This window comes from Bombina bombina, chromosome 9 (genome assembly GCF_027579735.1).
Source record: "Bombina bombina isolate aBomBom1 chromosome 9, aBomBom1.pri, whole genome shotgun sequence".
Lineage (NCBI taxonomy): Eukaryota > Metazoa > Chordata > Amphibia > Anura > Bombinatoridae > Bombina > Bombina bombina.
Genome location: NC_069507.1, coordinates 125,300,048 through 125,326,932, shown reverse-complemented (window position 1 = coordinate 125,326,932; position 26,885 = coordinate 125,300,048). Strand labels below are relative to the sequence as shown.

The 26,885-nt window shown below is 39.1% G+C and overlaps 1 protein-coding gene across 1 annotated transcript in view; it reads right to left on the bottom strand.

Moving 5' to 3' along the window:
• LOC128640041 (calcium-binding protein 2-like) overlaps positions 1 to 26,885 on the bottom strand; it is a 364,906-nt gene that overhangs the window by 54,533 nt on the left and 283,488 nt on the right. Inside the window, exon 4 of the mRNA XM_053692344.1 lies at positions 22,173 to 22,282. Within this exon, the coding sequence (XP_053548319.1) occupies positions 22,173 to 22,282 (110 nt within the window). The remainder of the gene's footprint in view (positions 1 to 22,172; positions 22,283 to 26,885) is intronic.

Here is a 26,885-nt window from a genome sequence, read left to right as displayed (position 1 = left end):
ATCCAGGTGAAAAAATATAAATTGAAAATAGTGTGTATATAATATAATCCAGGTGAAAGTTTCAGTTATTAAATATTAATGAATAATCCTCCTTGTGGCTAAATCCATATGAATGATGGTAATGAACTCTTTGAGCTAGATGACTTTACTTTTCTTTTCAATATAAACTCTGGTAATCCCTGTAAATCAAAAAAATAACATAGTGCAATAAAGTTTCAAAAAGCAGGAAATAATGAAATAATGCTCACCAAAAATGTCAACGCGTTTCGGCCTCTTAAACAGGCCTTTTTCAAGACTCAAGACAGTCTTGAAAAAGGCCTGTTTAAGAGGCCGAAACGCGTTGACATTTTTGGTGAGCATTATTTCATTATTTCCTGCTTTTTGAAACTTTATTGCACTATGTTATTTTTTTGATTTACAGGGATTACCAGAGTTTATATTGAAAAGAAAAGTAAAGTCATCTAGCTCAAAGAGTTCATTACCATCATTCATATGGATTTAGCCACAAGGAGGATTATTCATTAATATTTAATAACTGAAACTTTCACCTGGATTATATTATATACACACTATTTTCAATTTATATTTTTTCACCTGGATTTTATATTTTTTCACCTGGATTTTACACACACACTGTTTTATTTTGTCATATATTTTGTCACTTATTTTTGACACTTATTTATTTTAGGGGATCCCCCATTTTTAAGTTTTAATATATTTTTTATATATATATTTATATATATTTTTTACATTTATTTTTTCACACATTTTTTCACACAATCTCTCCAAGGGATTTTTTTCAAAAAGTTCTTTCATCATCAGTTTATTTTTATATTTGATTTTTTCACTGGATTTCTTCACTGGATTTCTTCACTGGACTTTTTTAATTTTATATATATAGACTCCATTTGACATATTGGACCATCTTCTCCTCAAATATCATTTTATATGAATCTTACCTTGTATATCCCCGTAATTGGTGACATACCCTTATATTGTGTTTTTAGCAATTATTGTGTTTTTAGCAATTATTATTTATTTGTTAGTACTGTGAATTTTTAGCTTATTTTAGTATATATGTTACATGGATCCATGTTATTAACTAGATGTTGAATAAATGTTTGATAATGTTTGATAATGTTTGATAATTATTAATTCATCTGTTAGAATTTTCCTTTGCCTCTAGTTGGCGCTCTTGGAATATTTGTTGTTTTTTCACAGAATCCTCTAAACCAGAAGAACCATTATCAGAATCAGAATGATGATGGTCATTTAAAAATTCATCTGAAAAATGAGAAGTTTTAAAAGACTTTTTACGTTTACTAGAAGGAGGAATAACAGACATAGCCTTCTTAATGGATTTAGAAACAAAATCTCTTATGTTATCAGGAACACTCTGAGTATTAGATGTTGACGGAACAGCAACAGGTAATGTAACATTACTAAAGGAAATATTATCTGCATTAACAAGTTTGTCATGACATTCAGTACAAACAACAGCTGGAGGAACAGATACCACAAGTTTACAGCAGATACACTTAACTTTGGTAGATCCAGCACCAGGCAGCGATTTTCCAGAAGTATCTTCTGACTCAGTGTCAATCTGGGACATCTTGCAATATGTAATAGAAAAAACAACATATAAAGCAAAATTGATCAAATTCCTTAAATGACAATTTCAGGAATGGGAAAAAATGCCAGTGAACAAGCTTCTAGCAACCAGAAGCAATAAATAATGAGACTTAAATAATGTGCAGACAATAGTGACGCCCATATTTTTTTAGCGCCAAAAAAGACGCCCACATTATTTGGCGCCTAAATGCCTTTCGCGCCAAAAATGACGCCACATCCGGAACGCTGACACTTTTGGCGCAAAAAACGTCAAAAATGATGCAACTTCCGGCGACACGTATGACGCCGGAAATAGAAAAAAAATTTTGCGCCAAAAAAGTCCGCGCCAAGAATGACGCAATAAAATGGAGCATTTTCAGCCCCCGCGAGCCTAACAGCCCACAGGGAAAAGTCAAATTTTAAGGTAAGAAAAAATTGATTTATTCATATGCATTATCCCAAATATGAAACTGACTGTCTGAAATAAGGAACCTTGAACATCCTGAGTCAAGGCAAATAAATGTTTGAATACATATATTTAGAACTTTATATAAAAGTGCCCAACCATAGCTTAGAGTGTCACAGAAAATAAGACTTACTTACCCCAGGGCACTCATCTACATGTAGTAGAAAGCCAAACCAGTACTGAAACGAGAATCAGCAGAGGTAATGGTATATATAAGAGTATATCGTCGATCTGAAAAGGGAGGTAAGAGATGAATCTCTACGACCAATAACAGAGAACCTATGAAATAGACCCCGTAGAAGGAGATCATTGAATTCAAATAGGCAATACTCTCCTCACATCCCTCTGACATTCACTGCACGTTGAGAGGAAAACCGGGCTCCAACCTGCTGCGGAGCGCATATCAACGTAGAATCTAGCACAAACTTACTTCACCACCTCCATAGGAGGCAAATTTTGTAAAACTGATTTGTGGGTGTGGTGAGGGGTGTATTTATAGGCATTTTGAGGTTTGGGAAACTTTGCCCCTCCTGGTAGGAATGTATATCCCATACATCACTAGCTCATGGACTCTTGCTAATTACATGAAAGAAATAGAGTTTAGAGCTATTGTAAATGCGCTAAAGAAAAGTAAAAAAAAAACAAAAAAACACAGGCGCAAGGTGTAGAATTATACTTTTTTTTTATACTGACACTATTTCTACTTCGTGTTTTTTGTTTTTTCATCCATGCATAACTTTTTGTAATTCTTTTCTATAGTTGTTAACAATACCTTCTCGTGTCCTTAGTCTATTATGCTCCGATATAAAAACTTTCAGGTTTAACTCTAGCTGACAGACAATATAATTTATATAATTTTTTTTATTTTTCCAGTTAAATTGCTCTCTGCTCTAAACTATATGCTAATAGAGGCTATAGCTCCTCAAATTATTTTAGGGATATTCAACAGGTCTATACTCCATGAGAAGAGAGCCAGGGGCTTTTTTCGAAACAAATAATATACCCCCACTGTAAACCTTGGTATTAACTAAGTTCTCTTTTTAGTGATCTCACTGCCAATGTTAGGTTGTTCTTTTTTTCCCTGCATACCCCTTCTTAGCAAATTCATTCCTTTTGTTACAATTTCAGTTAGCTATAAATGGGACAGTAGATCTGTATTCTCATTGTGCATGAAAAATTTTATGTTTGAAGCAATAGGGGAAATCAAGGTGGAGGGTATAACGAGAAACTTTCAGAAAGTACCACTGTTTGTTTTTTTTTTTGTTTTTTAATAACTTTATTTTTGCAAAAATTTTTTTACAGGTAAGCTTAAACACTACCACATAGCATTATACAATATCTTGTCATCATAAGGTAATAACAATATGAAGTGTAACATGATCTTTTCATGGAATCTGAGTCTGAATTATGTCCATCAGATTATCCTGAGCCATGTGGAGCGGTCAACCACTGTTTGTTTATTGTGAACCCTGTTTGTCTATAACCTATAGAATTATCAGATACTTAAATACCAATAGTTCACCTAAAACAATTAAATTCTTTGACTTCGAAAAATTCATACATGGGAAAATCCTACTTTTTTTAAGTTCATTTAGGTGCAAGTGGGGTAGTAATTGTCCATTTTTAGTGTATAAGGAAAATCCTATTTTTGCAGGAGTGAGAGAACCACCCTGCGTATTGAAATCTGTTTGTCTATAATCTATAAAAATACCATCACATTTTACTTTGGCTAAAACAATTAAAATATTTGATTCTCCAACACTGACACACAGTACTTGAAATTAAGCCTTTTTGTTTGCTACAACTTGCTTTCATGCAGGGCGACTACTGGCCTCATAGCCTTATTCATTATAAAGGACCCCTTCTGATCATTAATATAAATTCCCACATTCCTCATGTACCACTCCCACAACCCCCACTCTTGTCTCACTGGGTGTAATCCACCTTGTAAATCACCTTGTCCCCTTAGTCAGGGGTCTTCTTTCCCCCCCCCCCCCTTTTTTTCTTTTTTTTCTTAACTCACTGGATCAATTCACTTACACTGATCACAATTCACATGCTCACAACTATATGGATACATTTTTACACCCTCACTCTAAAAACACCACCTTCTTCCATGGCGGCTAGACAAAGAGACAAGCGAAATAAAAGCATCCTTGATCTCCCCGCTGAGATACAGCTATCCACTAGCAGTATTCAAACACCAATAGAATCTATGGATATCCAATCTTTAGTTTCTAAAATATCTGAAGCTCTTGCACCTAAATTTGAAACCTTGAAAAATGAGATTAAAGTAGATATTGCACACTTAGCATCAGAAATTAAACAATTTGCTGGTAGGCTCACAGAAGCAGAGCAAATGATATCCGATCTCGAGGACGCTATTATAGAAAACAATATTCAGTCTGAAGCTTCCTCCACTATTCTTCTTAAACTACAGAACAAAATTAAAGACCTTGAGAACCGTACACGTAGGAATAATCTTAGGATAATTGGGGTCCCGGAGGAAAAACATTATGAGGATTTATTCAAATTACTTACATCTACAATCCCCCAGCTTCTAAAGATCTCTGAAGGTTTCCCCAAAACATTCATAGAAAGAGTACACAGAATAGGCACTATCCCCCTTACCAAAACTAACACCAGACCTAGACCAATTATTGTTACATTTCTGAACTATCAAGATAAGGTCACATTCATGCAATCCTTTCGCAAGCACCAACCCATATTCTTAGGGGAAAATAAAATTCTCCTATTTCAGGATTATTCATTAGAGACAGTCACAAAGAGAAGGGAAATAACCCCAATATGCACAAAGTTTATCCAAAAGGGAACACGAGCAACCATATTGCATCCTGCCAGACTAAAAATACACCTAGACAACCACACATATTTCTTTGACACAGCTACAGAGGCAGGAAGTTTTTATGCAGAGAAGTTCCCTGCAGATTAAGAATTCTACAGTTAATATTAGTAATACAATCGATTTATTAATTGTCAAACTTATTTCTAATAAGAAAGATCTTTCTACAATGGGTACCAGAGAGCCTAGGTGGTACAGTCTCTCTGGAGTATCCCCCCCTCCCCCTTTTTTTTTTTTTTTCTTTTCTCTCTTCTCCCTTCCTCTTCCTCCCTCCTCCGTTCTCTTTCTCTCATATAGAGAATAGTTATGCCTAGTAGACTTAAAATCACTTCATGGAACATAGGAGGCCTTACGTCCCCTATTAAAAGAAAAACAATATTATCATATCTAAAGAAAATGAACACCTCTCTTGCATTCCTGCAAGAAACACAACTAAAAGCTGAAGAAATTCTCAAACTCAAATCCTCATGGGTTAGAGAAGTCCTTTTCTCCCCAAGTATCAAAAGGAAGGGGGAGTGGCTATTCTTATTGGTAAAGGTATTAACTATGAAATAATTCAGGTAGATCCTGATTCTGAGGGGAGATTCATAATCCTAAAAATTAAAATTGATAATATATTATATACACTTTGTAATATATATGCCCCAAATGTTTTTGATCTATCGTTCTGGGAAAATCTACAAGCTAAGCTATGACATGCGCCGAGGGTTATTTAATTATGGGAGGGGACTTTAATATGGCACCAAAATATCCGCTAGATAGGCTTAGAAAAGACACTGTTCCAAAAAAAAACTAAAAGGGATAAATTGGAGTCAAAGCTCTTCTAATATTTACTAATTTGAAAGTTTGGGATGTATGGAGGCTGCAAAACCCTGATTCTTGCAACTATACCTGCCTCTCAAAAGCACATAAATCACTCTCAAGGATAGATCTATTTTTACTTGATGAAAGGCTATGCAAAACACAAGTCCAAGCTCAGATATTACCTATTGTCATATCTGATCACGCCCCTATTTGCCTAGACTTCCACTCCTGTGACCTAACACGAATGCATAGGCGATTTTCATTCCCTACATTTCTCGCTAAAGATCTTAAATTTAAAAACTGGATGGAAGCCAAATTTAAAGAATATGCTTATTTTAATCACAAATTTGTTTCTCGCCCCATGTTATTCTGGGAAACGGCCAAAGCAGTATTAAGGGGAGAAATTCTAGCCTATAGCGTGAAAAGAACTAAAAAAATCAAGCAAAGAGAGGGAGAGTTAGTGCGAGCAGTCTCAAACGCTTATAACTCACATTTAATTGAAAAATCAGCCTGAAGCTGGGCTAAGTACACCTCTGCTTTACAAAATAGAGACTCTTTTTTACTTTACAAAACAACCCAGAAAGACACCAGGGTTCAATCCAAAATGTATCGGTACGGTAACAAGACGGGGAAATTACTAGCAAACCTTCTTAAAATTGAGAGAGGTTCTCAATCGATAGATCTCATAAAGGTAGAAGGTCAAATTTTTAAAACCCCTGAAGAACTTTTACAAGTATTTTCTTATTACTATACAGATCTTTATTCGTTACAAACTTCAGATACAGAAGAATGTGATGAATTCTGGAGCAGAATCTCTTCTCCCTTATTAGACGCAGAGGCCCTACAAGAACTATATGCCCCTATAACTGAGATAGAAGTGAACAAAGCAATTCAAACTCTCTCACACAACAAAGCACCAGACCCAGATGCATTACCCAATGAATTTTATCAAATATTACATTCTTCCATAGTACCATATTTTACATCTTTTATTTAATTCTATATATACACAGGGGAAAGAGCCAACAGTTAATTTTTCTGCTTCTCATACTACTTTAATATTAAAGCCAGGCAAGGATCCAACAAAAAAAGAATCTTACAGGCCCAGTGGGAGGAGAGGACATCCTTGAGGAGGTAATAATATCTATAGTTGCAGAAAAAGCTTTCGACTCAATCCATTATGACCATCTTCTGTATACCTTAGATCAATTCGGAATAAGGAAGAATTTTGCTAAGTTTATTAGCAATCTTTATCAAAACGCTTCTACGAAGATGATGGTTAATGGTCATCTATTGCAGGACATAAAACTACAGCGAGGTACCAGGCAGGGCTGTCCTCTCTCCCTGCTCTTGTTTGATATATCTATTGAACCACTTGCCATTGCAGTAAGGCAGCAACTCGATGGTATAAGAATAGGCAAGAAGGAGTTGAAGATTGCTTTATATGCGGACGATGTCCTTATATATATGACCAATACGAGAACAAATATACCCAAGCTTTTGTCTATAGTACAACAGTTTGGATCTTTCTTGGGATATAAAGTCAATAACACAAAATCTGAATTATTCTGGATTATTCGCTCAGAAGATTCTTTGGCGAATATTCCGTTTTCCATAGCCCAGAATTCTTTACGTTATCTGGGCATTAATATCTCTTCTACTCCAGACACCTGGTACGCCCTCAACATTACCCCGACATTAAATAGAATTAAAGATACTCTCAAAAACTGGCAAAATCTTCCTCTCTCTTTATCTGGACGAACTGCCGCTTATAAAATGATGATTTTACCCAAGCTTCTATATATTTTACAAAATATTCCTCTTTTCTTTAAAAGAATTAAAAGAAAGGACATTGACCATCTTAAAGGGACAGTCTACACCAGAATTGTTATTGTTTTAAAAGATAGATAATCCCTTTTTTACACATTCCCCAGTTTTTCATAACCAACACAGTTATATTTATATATTTTTTACCTCTGTGATTATCTTGTATCTAAGCCTCTGCAAACTGCCCCTTTTTTCAGTTCTTTTAACAGACTTGCAGTTTAGCCAATCAGTGATGGCTCCCAGGTAACTTCACGTGCATGAGCACAGTGTTATCTATATGAAAAACATGAACTAACACCCTCTAGTGGTGAAAAACCTGTTAAAATGCATTCTTAAGAGGCGGCCTTCAAGGTCTAAGAAATTAGCATATGAACCTCCTAGGTTAAGCTTTCAACTAAGAATGCAAAGAGAACAAAGAAAAATTGGTGATAAAAGTAAATTGGAAAATTGTTTAAAATTACATGCTCTATCTGAATCATGAAAGTTTTTTTGGACTAGACTGTCCCTTTAACTCTATATTAAGATTATTTATCTGGCAGAGTAGAAAACCCAGGATATCTCTTTTCAAATTATCGCTTCCATTGAAATATGGTGGCCTTGCCCTACCAGACGTATGGGCTTACAATCAAGCTTTTTTGATATGTACGGTTATTGATTGGATATTTTCCCAGAACTACGTAACAGACAATGATCTTGAAAAAAGTATAATATATCCTTTATGCCCAGTGGCACTTATACATTGCGATACCAACATGATACCAACTGAAATAAAGAAATTAAAATCTATATACAATCCAATCCTTGCTTGGAAAAAGATCTGTAAATTATTAGCTGTAGATCACCATGTTTCCAGGTTTATCCCATTCTTGGGTAATCCTCAATTCCAAGCAGGACTCCAGACAAGAGTTTATACAGAATGGAAAGCATTAGGTCTTACCAATATATATCAGATCTTAGACTTCGGAAGACGATGTGTCAAATCATTTGATTCTCTTAGATTAGAATTCAATATACCACACAAGAACTTCGCCTATTTGCAGGCAAGACACTAAGCCCTTAATCTTACATATGATCATGACTGGGACTGGTCTTTGGGGAGGGTTGGGGACTGGCTTGCTATTGCTAAAACTGGACACATGTCAATCACCCCAGGATATTTAATTATGGTATCTGCGAACGGTACAAATAATCTCGAAAAAATCCAGATCAAGTAGGCTGCACTGATCAATCAAACTTTGGATCCCCAAATATCTTATTCCTCAATTCAAGAGACTGCTCGTGTAACTCTCTCCTCTTCCTGGAGGGAATCTCATTTTAAATTATTATATATGTCTTATTTCACTCCAGAAAAGGGATCCAAATGCAGGAATAGCAGCTTTGCTCTTTGTCCAAAATGTTCCCTCCCGGCGGCAGACCTTCGGCATATGTTATGGGCCTGTCCAAAAATTAGGAATTTCTGGCTGAAACTTCAATATTGGTTGAATAAGATACTAGATTCCTCTCCTGTGACTCTCTCATTTAAAACTGTAGTTTTTTTATCCCTTAACTCAGGGGACAAGGAAGGTAATAATAATAAAATTATTAATATGACCATATTAGCCGGCAGGTACCTTATTTTTAAAAAGTGGAAATTAAGAACAACTACTAGCATAGTCGAAATTAAGAATTATTTAAAGAAACAATATATTCTTGAACAAATCGACACCAATCAAGACAATGAGCAAGAAATTAAAAGACTCTTCATAAAATGGTCCCTCTTTATTAAGGATCTCACACCTAGCGAAATTGAATATCTGATATATCCTTTTAGGAATTCAGAGTTAATCACGCTTGGCATATGGTGATACAATTCAGTCTGTGACGGGGGGGGGGGGAGAGAGAGAGAAAACCCCCCTTATTTTCTCAATCCTTCTTTTTTTTTTTTTTTTTGTTTGTTTAGGGGGTATACAGGTTATAGATTATAAAAATAGAAAAACCCCAATTCAGATGCAGGAAAAAGTGTTTATTTATATATCTTCTTTATTATTTGCCATGGTGGTATATCATAATGTTTGTTTATACAAGTATTATTGTTTATATTCAACTTATTGTTTTGAATGAAATTGTATTTTTGAATTGGACTTAATAAAATAATTATAAAAAAAAACACCTTATCAGAATGAAAAATAAGATAAGGAGAATCACATTGTAAAGCAGAAAGCTCAGAAACTCTGCGAGCAGAAGAAATAGCAACCAAAAATAAAACTTTCCAAAATAACAACTTAATATCTATGGAATGCATAGGTTCAAACGGAACCCCTTGAAGAACATTAAGAACTAAATTCAAACTCCAAGGAGGAGCAATTGGTCTAAACACAGGCCTGATTCTAGTCAGAGCCTGACAAAAATATTGAACATCTGGAACAACTGACAGACGTTTGTGTAGCAAAATAGACAAAGCAGAAATCTGTCCCTTTAAGGAACTTGCTGACAATCCTTTCTCCAATCCTTCTTGGAGAAAAGATAAAATCCTGGGAATTCGAACCTTACTCCATAAGTAGCCCTTGGATTCGCACCAATAAAGATATTTACGCCATATCTTATGGTAAATTTTTCTAGTAACAGTCTTACGTGCATCAGAAAACCCTCGCTTAGATAAAATCAAGTGTTCAGTCTCCAAGCAGTCAGCTGCAGAGAAATTAGATTCGGATGATGGAAGGGTCCCTGAATGAGAAGGTCCTGCCTCAATGGAAGCTTCCACAGTGGCAGAGAGGACATGTCCACCAGATCGGCATACCAAATCCTGCGAGGCCACGCAGGGGCGATGAGAATCACTGAAGCCCTCTCCTGTTTGATCCGAGCGATCACTCGGGGGAGGAGAGTAAACGGTGGAAACACATAAGCTAGATTGAACGACCAAGGCACTGCCAAGGCATCTATCAGTTCGACCTGAGGATCCCTGGACCTGGATCCGTATCTTGGAAGCTTGGCATTCCGACGAGATGCCATAAGATCCAGCTCCGGTCTGCCCCATCTGAGAATCAGGTTGGCAAAGACCTCCGGATGGCGTTCCCACTCCCCTGGATGAAACATCTGTCTGCTCAAAAAATCCGCTTCCCAGTTGTCCACTCCTGGGATGTATTTTGCTGTGAAAGAATGTGGGAAAATAGTGCGCTGGTATATAAAGTATCAGACTGCTTACAGTGTTTTTTAGATCCTTCAATCTAAAAGTAGTGTATAGTGCAAAAAAGGAGAGGTCTTGTAAGGGCGCTAATAGCTGAAGATACTTATGTGAAATTATTTGAAATTATTTATATTATCTGTGATAGATATTTGTGATAAATGAAATCAGATAGGAAGAGTTTCTAAAAAACAAGTAATTTATTTGGTTACAATATGATTGGAAAAATATATAGAGACGTCTCTAGTACAATTCAATTAAAAACATAATGAGAATTAGCATAAAAATAAATAAAAGTGGTACTGATTAGTACTTCATGAGAAATTTAGGTTACTGCTTAATAGTTTAGTCACAAAGAAAATTCTATTGGGGTGTGACTAAGCAATTAGCCAAGATTTCTCGTGAGTTATTAAGTTTTCATAAAGTTACACTTAGATATCTATTTGAAATACAAATACCGGCTTGATAAAACTTTTGCAAAGACTATATTTTGTGCAAAAAGTATATATAGAATGGAGCTTAAAGAGGAGCTGTGCATAAGAGGAAAATTATATAGGGTTATTGCTCTAACTCGGATTAAATCAATCCTTTATATCTGTATTCTCAGCGAACTAATTGACATGTCCATATGTATGAACCAAGAGAAATGTCCAGTAATCTTATACTGCTGATAGTCTAGGATTACAGTTCGCAATCTTTCATGCAGATGGTACCTTATAGTAAGCTTGAGTAACAGCAGGGTATCCTGTGCGTCCTGCGGCTCAGTTCTTCTGGCAGTGTCCTCGTGTTGTTGGCGTCTGACGTCACACCCGATGTGTGGGGGCTTGTCTTGCGTCTGCCAATCACTGCTTAGACAGTTGTTAGTATCCAAAATACCTTTTTGCATCCGATATTAGGTATTCACAATTCTTCTTATATCTGATACTTGTACTTGTTTAGGCACCGATCAGCAAAGAAGTATCTGTTGAGAGTAAATTCACCTGCACTTAGTGCTGTTAGCACGCAGGTTCCGATGAAGTTTCTCCTTAATGTCCTTTGTTGACAGTCAACCCGGGTTGGTTCAATCAGCTAAAAGAATAGTGGAGTCAAGAATACAGTCTTTAACTTCTACGCGTTTCACTCCCTCCAGGAGCTTGCTGACAGATAACAAGAGTGAGCCTCCGCCCACCGAATTATTTTGGATACTTCTGTCATCGCTAAGGAACTCCTTGTTCGTGATGTTGTCCGACTGAAAACGGATGAATTTGGCCGAAGCCAACTGAGGCCAAGCCTGAAGCACATTGAATATTGCTCTCAATTCCAGAATATTGATTGGAAGTAGAGACTCTGACTGAGTCCACACACCCTGAGCCTTCAGGGAATTCCATACTGCACCCCAACCTAGTAGACTGGCGTCCGTTGTCACTATCACCCATGAGGGTCTGCGGAAGCACGTCCCTTGGGACAGATGATCCGGCGACAACCACCAAAGAAGAGAGTCTCTTGTCTCCTGATCTAGATTTATCGGAGGAGACAAATTTGCATAATCTCCAATCCACTGCCTGAGCATGCTCAGTTGTAGCGGTCTGAGATGAAAACGAGCAAACGGAACGATGTCCATTGCCGCCACCATCAATCCAATTACCTCCATGCACTGAGCCACTGATGGCCGAGGATTGGACTGAATGGCTCTGCATGTATTCAGAATCTTTAACTTTCTGACCTCCGTCAAGAAAATCTTCATTGATATAGAATCTATTAGAGTTCCCAGGAAAGGAACCCTTGTCTGTGGAATTAGTGAACTCTTTTCTAGATTCACCTTCCACCCGTGAGTCCTTAGAAAGGACAGAACCATGTCTGTATGAGTTCTTGTCAGTTGATACGACGTCACCTGGATCAAAATATCATCCAGATAAGGCACCACTGCAATGCCTCGCGGTCTGAGAACCGCCAGCAGAGACCCTAGAACCTTCGTGAAGATCCTGGGTGCTGTGGCCAGCCCAAAAGGAAGAGCCAGGAACTGAAAATGTTTGTCCAGGAAGGCAAACCTTAGAAACTGGTGATGATCTCTGTGGATAGGAATATGCAGATATGCATCCTTTAAGTCCACGGTAGCCATATATTGACCCTCCTAGATCAATGGAAGAATAGTCCAAATGGTCTCCATCTTGAAGGATGGAACTCTGAGAAACTTGTTTAGACTTTTGAGGTCTAAAATGGGTTGGAACGTTCCCTCTTTTTTGGGAACCACAAAAAGATTTGAGTAAAACCCCTGTCCCTGCTCCTGTATTGGAACGGGACAGATTATTCCCATAGTGGAGAGGTCTCTTACACAATGTAAGAACACCTCTCTTTTTATCTGGTCTACAGACAATCGTGAAAGAAGAAACCTTCCCCTTGGAAAAGAGTTTCTGAACTCCAGCTGATACCCCTGAGACACGATTTCCAGTGTCCAGGGATCCTGAACGTCTCTTTTCCAAGCCTGGACAAAGAGAGAAAGTCTGCCCCCTACTAGATCCGGTCCTGGATTGTGGGCCGCCGCTTCATGCTGTTGTGGGAGCAGCAGCAGGCTTCTTGGGTTGTTTACCCTTGTTCCAAGCCTGGTTGGGTCTCCAGATGGACTTGGCTTGTGCAAAATTCCCTTCCTGTTTAGCGGAAGAAGAAGAGGGGACTCCCTTGAAATTTTGAAAGGAACAACAATTATTCTGTTTACCCCTTTGTTTAGCTGCTTTATCCTGAGGTAGGAGATGACCCTTACCTCCCATAATGTCAGAAATGATTTCTTTCAAGTCAGGCCCGAATAGGGTCTTTCCTTTGAAAGGAATAGCCAAAAGCTTTGATTTAGAGGACACATCAGCAGACCAAGATTTTAACCATAAAGCTCTATGCGCTAAAATGGCAGATCCTGCATTCTTAGCCGCCAGCTTGGCGATCTGAAAGGCGGCATCAGTAATAAAAGAATTAGCCAGCTTAAGGGCCTTAATTCTATCCAGTATTTCCTCTAAAGGAGTCTCAGTCTTAAGAGACTCTTCTAAAGCGGCAAACCAAAAGGCAGCCGCAGTTGTAACTGGTACAATACAAGCCGTCGGTTGTAATAGAAAACCCTGATGTATAAATAGCTTTTTTAGAAGACCCTCCAACTTTTTATCCATAGGATCTTTGAAAGCACAACTGTCCTCAATAGGAATAGTTGTATGCTTAGCCAGGGTAGATATAGCTCCCTCCACCTTAGGGACTGTTTGCCAAGAATCCCGAACAGTGTCAGCTATAGGATACATTTTCTTAAAATTAGGAGAAGGTGAGAACGGGATACCCAGTCTTTCCCATTCCCGTGTTAAAATTTCCGAAATTCTCTTAGGAACCGGAAAAATATCAGAGTAAGAAGAAACCTCAAAGTATTTATCCATCTTACACAATTTCTCTGGTGGTACCACAATAGAGTCACAGTCATCCAGAGTCGCTAAAACCTCCCGAAGTAACAGGCGGAGGTGTTCAAGTTTAAATCTGAAGGACATGACGTCCGAGTCTGTCTGAGGCAACGCACTCCCTGAATCGGAAAGCTCCCCCTCAGATAAAGGCTCCCTACCCCCCAAATCAGATCCCTGGGAGGGTACATCGGAGATAGCCATCAAAGTCTCAGAAGTCGCAGGGACCAAAGTGGTTTCTGTCCTGCTGCGTTTGCCCTGTAATACTGGCAACTTGGATAAAACTTCTGTAAGGATGGATGACATAACTGCAGCCATATCCTGCAGAGTAAATGAAGTGGACGCACTTGAAGAACATGGCGTCACTTGAGTGGGTGTTAAGGGCTGTGACGCTTGGGGAGAAAGAATTGGCATACCATGAGTCTCATCCGTCTGAGAAACATCCTGCGCTATATCTTTATTGAGAAAAATTTGTTCTTTACATTGCAGTGCCCTCTCAGTGCATGAGAGACAAAAAGTAAGCGGGGGTTCCACAATGGCATTTAAACACATGGAACAAGTACTGGCTTCAAGGTCATCCATAGTAAAAAACAGAAACTGTAGACAGTTACTTCAAACACTTTGTATGCACAATCTATTTATTTAGCATAAAAACACTCCTTATGCACAATCTAGTAAGTTAGGAAATAAAACTACTGTGCCTTTAAGAAAAAATGAAAAAAAAACTTTTGCGCAGCACCCTTGTGCAGCTAAAGAAACACTAATAATTGTGGCTTGCAATAAAGATCGAAATTATTCGTATCCCATTAATAATCAAATTAACTTTGTTTAAAAATAACTGCACCTTCAAAATAAAAACTTCAGTTTTAAACCTCGCCACAGCTCTGCTGCGGCGCTTACCTGCCCCCTCACACTGAGACAACAAACGGTACCCGTGCAGCAAGCGTCTAGACCGCCTGAGTTCCACTACCCATGCGGTCCAGACAGAAGACACTGGAGTCGTCCGACCAACTCCCAGATAGGCACTGTGCTGCGTCTATTCGCGTGCGAAAAATGCCCCGCCCATCGTGGGCGTATCAAAGCGGAACTCTCGCGCGGCCCAAACCTTGTTTAATAAAAATAACAATCGAACCACCGGAGTATTGCATATCAAAAAGACAGTGCCCCACATGAAGCCAGTTCCCCTGTAACCATGCCGTGAGTATATACAGTATCTATGTGATCTGGAATTCACTCCGCAACCCCAGCGTCAGCCCACACATTAAAATGTTAATAAAGGTGAAATATACCCTTATACCGCACCCCATATCAATCATTATCCCATAATGATAGCATCCTTCTCTGTATACCCCCTTAGCTAGATACAATAGGTCAGCTTAGTGAGAGAGAGACAGTCCTTTCTGAGGTACCAAGTGTCACAGAAAAAAAAAAGACTGCACATACCTCCATGTTGAGTAACAACATGACTCGTCCCACACTGCAAGAGGTCCTTCATCTCCTCCCAGAATCTGTGGGAACAACTGGGTCTTAGATAAACTTGCTAAGACCATATGCATCAGGGCAGCCCCCATTGGAAGTCACAGAGGACGGATGTAATCTGCACAGACCCTATAGCTGTACCCTGAGAAAAACATAATTTATGCTTACCTGATAAATTTATTTCTCTTGTAGTGTATCCAGTCCACGGATCATCCATTACTTATGGGATATTCTCCTTCCCAACAGGAAGTTGCAAGAGGATCACCCAGCAGAGCTGCTATATAGCTCCTCCCCTAACTGTCATATCCAGTCATTCGACCGAAAACAAACAGAGAAAGGAGAAACCATAGGGTGCAGTGGTGACTGCAGTTTAATTAAAATTTAGACCTGCCTTAAAAGGACAGGGCAGGCCGTGGACTGGATACACTACAAGAGAAATAAATTTATCAGGTAAGCATAAATTATGTTTTCTCTTGTTAAGTGTATCCAGTCCACGGATCATCCATTACTTATGGGATACCAATACCAAAGCTAAAGTACACGGATGATGGGAGGGACAAGGCAGGATTAAGCGGAAGGAACCACTGCCTGAAGAACCTTTCTCCCAAAAACAGCCTCCGAAGAAGCAAAAGTATCAAATTTGTAAAATTTGGAAAAAGTGTGAAGCGAAGACCAAGTCGCGGCCTTGCAAATCTGTTCAACAGAGGCCTCATTCTTAAAGGCCCAGGTGGAAGCCACAGCTCTAGTAGAATGAGCTGTAATACTTTCAGGGGGCTGCTGTCCAGCAGTCTCATAGGCTAGGCGTATTATGCTCCGAAGCCAAAAGGAAAGAGAGGTTGCCAAAGCTTTTTGACCTCTCCTCTGTCCAGAGTAAACGACAAACAGGGTAGATGTTTGACGAAAATCTTTAGTAGCTTGTAAGTAAAACTTCAAGGCACGGACTACGTCCAGATTATGTAAAAGACATTCCTTCTTTGAAGAAGGATTAGGACACAATGATGGAACAACAATTTCTTGATTGATATTCTTGTTAGAAACCACCTTAGGTAAAAACCCAGATTTGGTACGCAGGACTACCTTATCTGCATGAAAAATCAGATAAGGAGAATCACATTGTAAGGCAGATAGCTCAGAGACTCTCAGAGCCGAGGAAATAACCATCAAAAACAGAACTTTCCAAGATAAAAGTTTAATATCAATGGAATGAAGGGGTTCAAACGGAACTCCTTGAAGAACTTTAAGAACCAAGTTTAAGCTCCACGGGGGAGCAACAGGCTAAATTCTAACCAAAGCCTGGCAAAATGCCTGGACGTCTGGAACCTCTGCCAGACGCTTGTGCAAAAGAATAGACAGAGCAGAAATCTGTCCCTTTAAGGAACTAGCTGATAATCCTTTGTCCAAGCCCTCTTGGAGAAAAGACAATATTCTAGGAATCCTAACCTTGCTCCATGAGTAATACTTGGATTCACACCAATAAAGATATTTACTCCATATCTTGTGGTAGATTTTCCTGGTAACAGGCTTTCGTGCCTGTATTAAAGTATCAATGACTGACTCGGAGAAGTCACGCTTTGATAGAATCAATCGTTCAATCTCCATGCAGTCAGTCTCAGAGAAATTAGATTTGAATGATTGAAAGGACCTTGTATCTGAAGGTCCTGTCTTAGAGGCAGAGTCCATGGTGGAAAGGATGACATGTCCACTAGGTCTGCATACCAAGTCCTGCGTGGCCATCAGAATCACCAATGCTCTCTCCTGTTTGATTTTGGCAATCAGTCGAGGGAGCAGAGGAAACGGTGGAAACACATAAGCCAGGTTGAAGAACCAAGGCGCTGCTAGAGCATCTATCAGCGTCGCTTCTGGGTCCCTGGACCTGGATCCGTAACAAGGAAGCTTGGCGTTCTGGCGAGACGCCATGAGATCCAACTCTGGTTTGCCCCAACGATGAATAAACTGAGCAAACACCTCCGGATGGAGTTCCCACTCCCCCGGATGGAAAGTCTGACGACTTAGAAAATCCGCCTCCCAGTTCTCCACGCCTGGGATATGGATTGCTGACAGGTGGCAAGAGTGGTACTCTGCCCAGCGAATTATCCTTGAGACTTCTAACATCCCTAGGGAACTCCTGGTTCCCCCTTGATGGTTGATGTAAGCCACAGTCGTGATGTTGTCCGACTGAAATCTGATGAACCTCAGTGTTGCTAACTGAGGCCAAGCCAGAAGAGCATTGAATATCGCTCTTAACTCCAGAATATTTATTGGAAGGAGTTTCTCCTCCTGAGTCCACGATCCCTGTGCCTTCAGGGAATTCCAGACTGCACCCCAACCTAGAAGGCTGGCATCTGTTGTTACAATTGTCCAATCTGGCCTGCGAAAGGTCATACCCTTGGACAGGTGTACCCGAGACAACCACCAGAGAAGAGAATCTCTGGTCTCTTGATCCAGATTTAGCAGAGGGGACAAATCTGTGTAATCCCCATTCCACTGACTCAGCATGCATAATTGCAGCGGTCTGAGATGAAGGCGCGCAAATGGCACTATGTCCATTGCCGCTACCATTAAGCCGATTACCTCCATACACTGAGCTACCGAAGGGCACGGAATGGAGTGAAGAACACGGCAAGCATTTAGAAGTTTTGATAACCTGGACTCCGTCAGGTAAATTTTCATTTCTACAGAATCTATAAGAGTCCCTAAGAAGGAGACTCTTGTGAGTGGGGATAGAGAACTATTTTCCTCGTTCACTTTCCACCCGTGCGACCTCAGAAATGCCAGAACTATCTCTGTATGAGACTTGGCAACTTGAAAGCTTGACGCCTGTATCAGGATGTCGTCTAGATACGGAGCCACCGCTATGCCTCGCGGTCTTAGAACCGCCAGAAGTGAGCCCAGAACCTTTGTAAAGATTCTCAGGGCTGTAGCCAACCCGAAGGGAAGAGCTACAAATTGGTAATGCCTGTCTAGAAAGGCAAACCTTAGAAACCGATGATGATCTTTGTGAATCGGTATGTGAAGGTAGGCATCCTTTAAGTCCACTGTGGTCATGTACTGACCTTCTTGGATCATGGGTAGGATGGTCCGAATAGTTTCCATTTTGAAAGATGGAACTCTGTGGAATTTGTTTAAGATCTTTAGATCCAAAATTGGTCTGAAGGTTCCCTCTTTTTTGGGAACCACAAACAGATTTGAATAAAAACCCTGTCCTTGTTCCGTCCGCGGAACTGGATGGATCACTCCCATAACTAGGAGGTCTTGCACACAGCGTAGGAATGCCTCTTTCTTTATCTGATTTGCAGATAGCCTTGAAAGATGAAATCTCCCTTGTGGAGGGGAAGCTTTGAAGTCCAGAAGATATCCCTGAGATATGATCTCCAACGCCCAGGGACCCTGAACATCTCTTGCCCACGCCTGGGCGAAGAGAGAAAGTCTGCCCCCTACTAGATCCGTCGCCAGATAGGGGGCCGTTCCTTCATGCTGTCTTAGAGGCAGCAGCAGACTTTCTGGCCTGCTTGCCTTTGTTCCAGGACTGGTTAGGTTTCCAGGCCTGCTTAGATTGAGCAAAAGTTCCCTCTTGTTTTGAAGCGGAGGAAGTTGATGCTGCACCTGCCTTGAAATTTCGAAAGGCACGAAAATTAGACTGTTTGGCCTTTGCTTTGGCCCTGTCCTGAGGAAGGGTGTGACCCTTACCTCCAGTAATGTCAGCAATAATTTCCTTCAAACCAGGCCCGAATAAGGTCTGCCCCTTGAAAGGAATGTTGAGTAATTTAGACTTCGAAGTCACGTCAGCTGACCAGGATTTAAGCCATAGCGCCCTACGCGCTTGGATGGCGAATCCGGAATTCTTAGCCGTTAGTTTAGTCAAATGAACAATGGCATCAGAAACAAATGAGTTAGCTAGCTTAAGTGTTCTAAGCTTGTCAATAATTTCAGTCAATGGAGCTGTATGGATGGCCTCTTCCAGGGCCTCAAACCAGAATGCCGCTGCAGCCGTGACAGGCGCAATGCATGCAAGGGGCTGTAAAATAAAACCTTGTTGAATAAACATTTTCTTAAGGTAACCCTCCAATTTTTTATCCATTGGATCTGAAAAAGCACAACTGTCCTCAACCGGGATAGTAGTACGCTTTGCTAAAGTAGAAACAGCTCCCTCCACCTTAGGGACCGTCTGCCATAAGTCCCGTGTAGTGGCGTCTATTGGAAACATTTTTCTAAATATAGGAGGTGGGGAAAAAGGCACACCCGGTCTATCCCACTCCTTGCTAATAATTTCTGTAAGCCTTTTAGGTATAGGAAAAACATCAGTACACACCGGTACCGCATAGTATTTATCCAGCCTACACAATTTCTCTGGTACTGCAACTGTGTTACAGTCATTCAGAGCAGCTAATACCTCCCCAAGCAACACACGGAGGTTCTCAAGCTTAAATTTAAAATTAGAAATCTCTGAATCAGGTTTCCCCGAATCAGAGATGTCACCCACAGACTGAAGCTCTCCGTCCTCATGATCTGCATATTGTGATGCAGTATCAGACATGGCCCTTACAGCATCTGCGCGCTCTGTATTTCTCCTAACCCCAGAGCAATCGCGCTTGCCTCTTAATTCAGGCAACCTGGATAATACCTCTGACAGGGTATTATTCATGATTGCAGCCATGTCCTGCAAGGTAATCGCTATGGGCGTCCCTGATGTAATTGGCGCCATATTAGCGTGCATCCCCTGAGTGGGAGGCGAAGGGTCTGACACCTGGGGAGGGTTAGTCGGCATAACTTCCCCCTCGTCAGAATCTTCTGGTGATATTTCTTTTATAGTTAAAGACTGATCTTTACTGTTTAAGGTGAAATCAATACATTTAGTACACATTCTCCTATGGGGCTCCACCATGGCTTTCAAACATAATGAACAAGTAGTTTCCTCTGTGTCAGACATGTTTAAACAGACTAGCAATGAGACTAGCAAGCTTGGAAAACACTTTAAACAAGTTTACAAGCAATATAAAAAAACGTTACTGCACCTTTAAGAAACACAAATTTTGTCAAAATTTGAAATAACAGTGAAAAAAGGCAGTTACACTAACAAAATTTTTACAGTGTATGTAACAAGATAGCAGAGCATTGCACCCACTTGCAAATGGATGATTAACCCCTTAATACCCAAAACGGAATAATAAAAGACAAAAACGTTTTTTCAAACAGTCACAACAACTGCCACAGCTCTACTGTGGCTTTTTACCTCCCTCAAAAACGACTTTGAAGCCTTTTGAGCTCTCCAGAGATGTCCTGGATCATGCAGGAAGAAGCTGGATGTCTGTGTCTGTAATTTTTGCTGTGCAAAAAAAAAAAAACGGCAAAATAGGCCCCTCCCACTCATATTACAACAGTGGAAAGCCTAAGGAAACTGTTTCTAGGCAAAATTCAAGCCAGCCATGTGGAAAAAAACTAGGCCCCAATAAGTTTTATCACCAAATACATATAAAAACGATTAAACATGCCAGCAAACATTTTATATTACATTTTTATAAGAGTATGCATCTCTATTAATAAGCCTGATACCAGTAGCTCTCACTGCATTTAAGGCTTTACTTACATTACTTCGGTATCAGCAGCATTTTCTAGCAAATTCCATCCCTAGAAAAATATTAACTGCACATACCTTATTGCAGGAAAACCTGCACGCCATTCCCTCTCTGAAGTTACCTCACTCCTCAGAATATGTGAGAACAGCCATGGATCTTAGTTACTTCTGCTAAGATCATAGAAAATGCAGGCAGATTCTTCTTCTAAATACTGCCTGAGATAAACAGTACACTCCGGCACCATTTAAAAAGAACAAACTTTTGATTGAAGAATAAACTAAGTATAAAACACCACACTCCTCTTACGACCTCCATCTTGGTTGAGGCTTGCAAGAGAATGACTGGATATGACAGTTAGGGGAGGAGCTATATAGCAGCTCTGCTGTGGGTGATCCTCTTGCAACTTCCTGTTGGGAAAGAGAATATCCCATAAGTAATGGATGATCCGTGGACTGGATACACTTAACAAGAGAAAATAGTACACACTGGCACCATTTAAAAATAATAAACACTTGATTGAAGAATCCAAACTAACACCTCACTTTACCTCTTCCTATCACTAACACAGACAAAGAGAATGACTGGAGTGGGAGGGAAGGGAGGAGCTATATGTATACAGCTCTGCTGTGGTGCTCTTTGCCTCCTCCTGCTGACTAGGAGACGTAATCCCATAAGTAAGGATGAAATTCGTGGACTCGTCATATCTTGTAAAAGAAAGTAAAACTATACACAAATAATATATCTATATGAGCTGGGCGATTGTGGTTATGTGTATAAACTGTGCTCTATATATGTATTAAATATTGTATTATTATTTAAATAAACATGTTTTTAATTTTTGGCATTTTTTTTAGGAAGGTTTATCTTAAAATATGTTTGCATGAAATAAAGGTTATCATGATAATATAGCTGTCTTTAGTATGCATGATACTAATTTTTATAGTTTACTGTACCTTTAATGTCATTTGATTTGATTAGATCCTACCTCTCGGAATGCATCTCTCAGCTCCTTCACTCCAATCATGTCAGCAGTTTCCGCCAGAAGTTTTGGTCCCATCAGCTCTACAAAGTCTTCAAAGTCCACTTTACCACCTGCTGTGAGAATATGCACGGTTACTTGATTATAAAATTGACTATTTTGTATTGCATATTAACATGTAATGCTGACTGTCCACAATATAGAAACAAATGTTTTGCTAAATCAATATATCCAGAGAAGCTCATGATGTCAGAAAATGCTGTAGACAGAGAGAGGCACATAGTAATTTTCTGAAGCAGAACACATCCAGACACAAAATGCACAATCTATTTTTAGTAAGCAATGTTGCACACATCATAATGCACAGTACTGTAAAATAAGTGCAAACTGGCAGTAGACTTAGCAGTCAAGCAAATAGGACTTGGACCAAGGGACCGGAATGTATGGGGGCCCACCAATGGCATAGCCAAGGCTGTCAGTGCACTGCCTATACTCACATTAACAGCTGGTTAACTCAGATAGCACAGCGGTGACAGCTGAGCTGTGCTTGCAGTTGTTATGGTGAGTGAGCAGGTGGGAGCAGGCAGGCAAATTTCAGTATGAGACCACACATTGAGTGCCTACAACCTTTCCCCCAGCTCTTTTCAAAGATTAGCTAGTGCAGCTGCAGCACTGATTGCTGCACTAGTGATTGTGAGCTGGGGCAAGTGACAGATGATCAGAAGCTAGCACAGTACTGCTAGCTGTGCTAGCAGTAACTTAACAGTTAAGGGTGGGAGGAGTAAAGGCCCTTTCCTTGTCCCTGGAGTGGAGACCCTAGTTCTGGACGGAGGCCCTGGCCCTGGTGTGGGTGCCCTGTGCCTTGAGGGGGTCTCTGTTGCTCTGGATGCCTGGCATGTGGGGTTTATCTTTAGATGGTGGGGTGTCTGTGGGGAGCTGGAGGTTGGGGGGGCTTCTCCCTGGAGGTTGGGGATCCTGGTAGGGGTTGGAAGGGAGGCAGTGGGGTGAGGGAGCCGAATAGGTGGTGGGGGGCTTTACATCATTTTTTGCCTAGGGGCCCTTGTTGGTACATATGTAGAAATATAATTTCATAACTGTAAGCACCCTTGAACCCCAAGACAGAACATGCTGTGATCTGTCATTGAAGAAAATGCAGCATGTCTCAAGAAAGAACAGGACACAAGGAGGAACTGTTAGCATTTTAACTTTGCAGTGCTACTCCACTTCAGGCAGCGCTGCTCCACATCAGGCTATTCTATTTAAACAGCGCTGTACTCTGATCGCAATATGTAAGTTTTTCTTAACATAGTGAAGCACTGTTTGAAGAGGACAGTCAAATACAGAGCAGCACTGCAAAGTGGTAGTGCATTTGATTGATGACCATCAATGCTTTAGTGTAACTGCCTAATTTAAAACTGAATTTAATTTCAAACTGCAGAAAATGTTTCACTAAAAAAAACTCTTATTGCAGAAAGTGAAAAAAAGTTCTGTTAAGGGGGTTGTGTGGGGCGATGGGGTCCCATACGTTGTTATTTTAAAGTAGTATACATCCAAATTAAATGATTGTTTAACTATATGATAATTCGATATATCTAAAGATCTAATTTCCAGATATGGGGAGAGCCATCTACTGATACAGTGGTGCTATAAATAATTTAACCTATCTCAGAACCTCAATGTTTGGCCTATATAGAAGGAGGACAGGATTAACTTAACTATATAGACTGATAAATGAAGCAATAGTTGTACTTGGAAAAAGTAAACAAGCATTATACTATTAGAATGCATACTTAGACAACAGGTAAATTGACATAAATAAGAACGCTTAAAGAAACCTTTTTTACGTAAAACGATTATAAAGTGGTGTAGTATAATATTAATACAGTCAAAAACATTACCTACGATATTTCAAGTATACACAAACTAACCTGTAATGTCAGACAAGTGAATGGGGAAGTGCAATTATATACAATAAAGTTGATAAAAGTACGCTTTTAATAATATATGATCAACTAGATATCAGTTGCTCAGTCAGAGCGACATTTTGCAATATAAGAATTTGCTGATTTATATGTAAGATGATAGAGCGTTACAACAGTATAACCAAACAATAAGAGAAGTACACTAACAGTCAGTGGCAACACTGTTAATTATTTACAGCAGTCATTGATAAATGCAACGATAAAATAGCTGACAAATTTACTCAAGTGTACCAACTGCTCAGATAGAGCGCCATCCCTCAGTATAAGGATTCACAACTTGCCAATTCACACACAAACACGTCAAAGGGTAACAACGCAACAAGTATAATCCACCAATACATGAAGCACACTGACAACTAGTAACAACAAAACAGCTGACAATTTATTTAAAGGGACATTAAATCCACAATTTGTCTTTCATGATTCAGATAGAGGATACAATTTTAAACAACATTCCAATTTACTTCTATTATCTGATTTGCTTCAATATTTTGATATCCTTTTTTTAAGAAATAGCAATGCACACAGATGAGCCAATCACACGAGGCATCTATGTGCAGCCACCAATCTGCAGCTACTTAGCCTATCTAGAATGCTTTTCAGAAAAGGATATCAAGAGAATGAAGCAAATTAGATAATAGAAGTATATTAGAAAGTTGTTTAAAATTGCATGCTCTTTCTAAATCATGAAAGAAAAAATATGGGGTTCATGTCCCTTTAAGTGTATCAACTGCTCGGATAGGGCGCTGTCCCGCAGTATAAGGACTCATAACGTGTCAATTCATACATAAATACGTTAAAGAGCAAAGCGTAACAAATGTAATCCACCAACAAATGAAGTATACCGATAACTAGTTGAAACACTGCCAAGTATTTATTGCAGTCAGTAACAACTGTAACAATATAAACAAACACATCCAAGTGTAATAATTTAGTCATTATTTTTAAACCAAATCCTATCCACCTGAACAGATACATAATCTGAACATACCCAGTTCATGTGCATTAACGATTACATTAACGATTACTTTAGGTATTACCAGAGGATTAGCAAGCACTGTTGATCACACTTTATATGCACACAGAACTGGAAAGTGTATGACACAATTCCAAACACCTTAGAGGATTATGAAATTGAAACTTATTATATAGCCCACTTTTCATTTGCCACCCCATATGTGGAGATCCTTTTCTGATAACCAGTGAGTCATGATATCACATTTATGCAATAAAGGCCAGATAAGCAATTACCAGGTCCCACTGTTACTCTCACATACCAATTAAGCCGGATAGGGATTTTTAATTTGTTTGTGTTCACCCATCTTTTAAGTGTTCAAATAAAGTTTATTTTAAATATTTTCTTTGCCTCTACGATCAGTCTGGGCAAAGAGTGCTAAAGAAGCATTTCTTTCTAAGGAACTCTAATCCCAATTGTTCATAATGTTTCAAATACAGAGCAGCACTGCAAAGTGGTAGTGCATTTGATTGATGACCATCAATGCTTTAGTGTAACTGCCTAATTTAAAACTGAATTTAATTTCAAACTGCAGAAAATGTTTCACTAAAAAAACTTATTGCAGAAAGTGAAAAAAAGTTCTGCCTCTGGGCCCTTGAAATTAATTTAGAGTTTAGCTGACCATATAACATTATAGATATGGTTGAAAGAAGACAAAAGTCTATTGAGTTCAGCCTTTACAGATATTCTTTGATCCCTGTTTTAACAACACAAGCTTTGCAAAGAGAACTGGCATTAAAATCCTATTCTTTTAATTTAAGCAATCATGGATTTTGTTTTAGCAAAAATATATCTAAGCACTTTTTAAATGTACCTACTGTATTGCAGACTCTAACACCTTAGCCAAAGAGTTCCATAATTTGATTGATGTTACAGTGCTATTTGTGTAGCCCCACTCAGGAACCTTTTTAGTTCTGCAATGCCCTTTCTAATCATTTGTCCCCAAAACTGTGCTCCATATTTAAGGTAAAGTCTTACAAGGGATTTATTTAGAGGCACACTTTTGCATTATTCCTTTAAATCTATTTTTATAATGTTAATATTGTAATTGCCTGAGATGCTGAGGCAGTTTGTTTTCTACAATTTACCCTAAATCTTTTTCTACCTCTGTTTCCCCATTTACGTATATTTTATATTTACTTACTGAATATGAGCCCAAAGCAGATGATCTGCATATACAGTACCTATCCTGAAAAAACCTTGCACATTACAACAGATGGGGCCAGATTCCGAGTGTGCTTGAACAGTTACGCGCAAGCAATATCGAGTTTATCGTGGCTGTTTGCACACGTCGGAAGGAGCGCTTATATTAAAAGTTAAAAGTAAATGCGAATGTGTGAGCACAGTCACAATTTATGCTAGATTGAATACCAGGATCTCAGAGCTTTGGTTAACTGTTTTGAAAAACATACAAGTGCCACAAAACACATCAAAAATAGATTACGAAGTACAATTACACTCATAATAACACTACCTGATAAAAATATTAAAATAAAATATTGCACAAAAAAGTTATAAGGACTCAAAGATATGAGGTCTCAGGTGTTAGAAAAAAAGGCATGCAAAGGGCTTTAACATAGATACATACATATACATGTCTAAAGATGGAAGTGTGTGTATATATATATATATATATATATGTGTGTGTGTGTGTGCGTGTCTATATGTGTGTACATACAGTATGTATTTATATGTGTATTTATGCATTTACAGACATATACA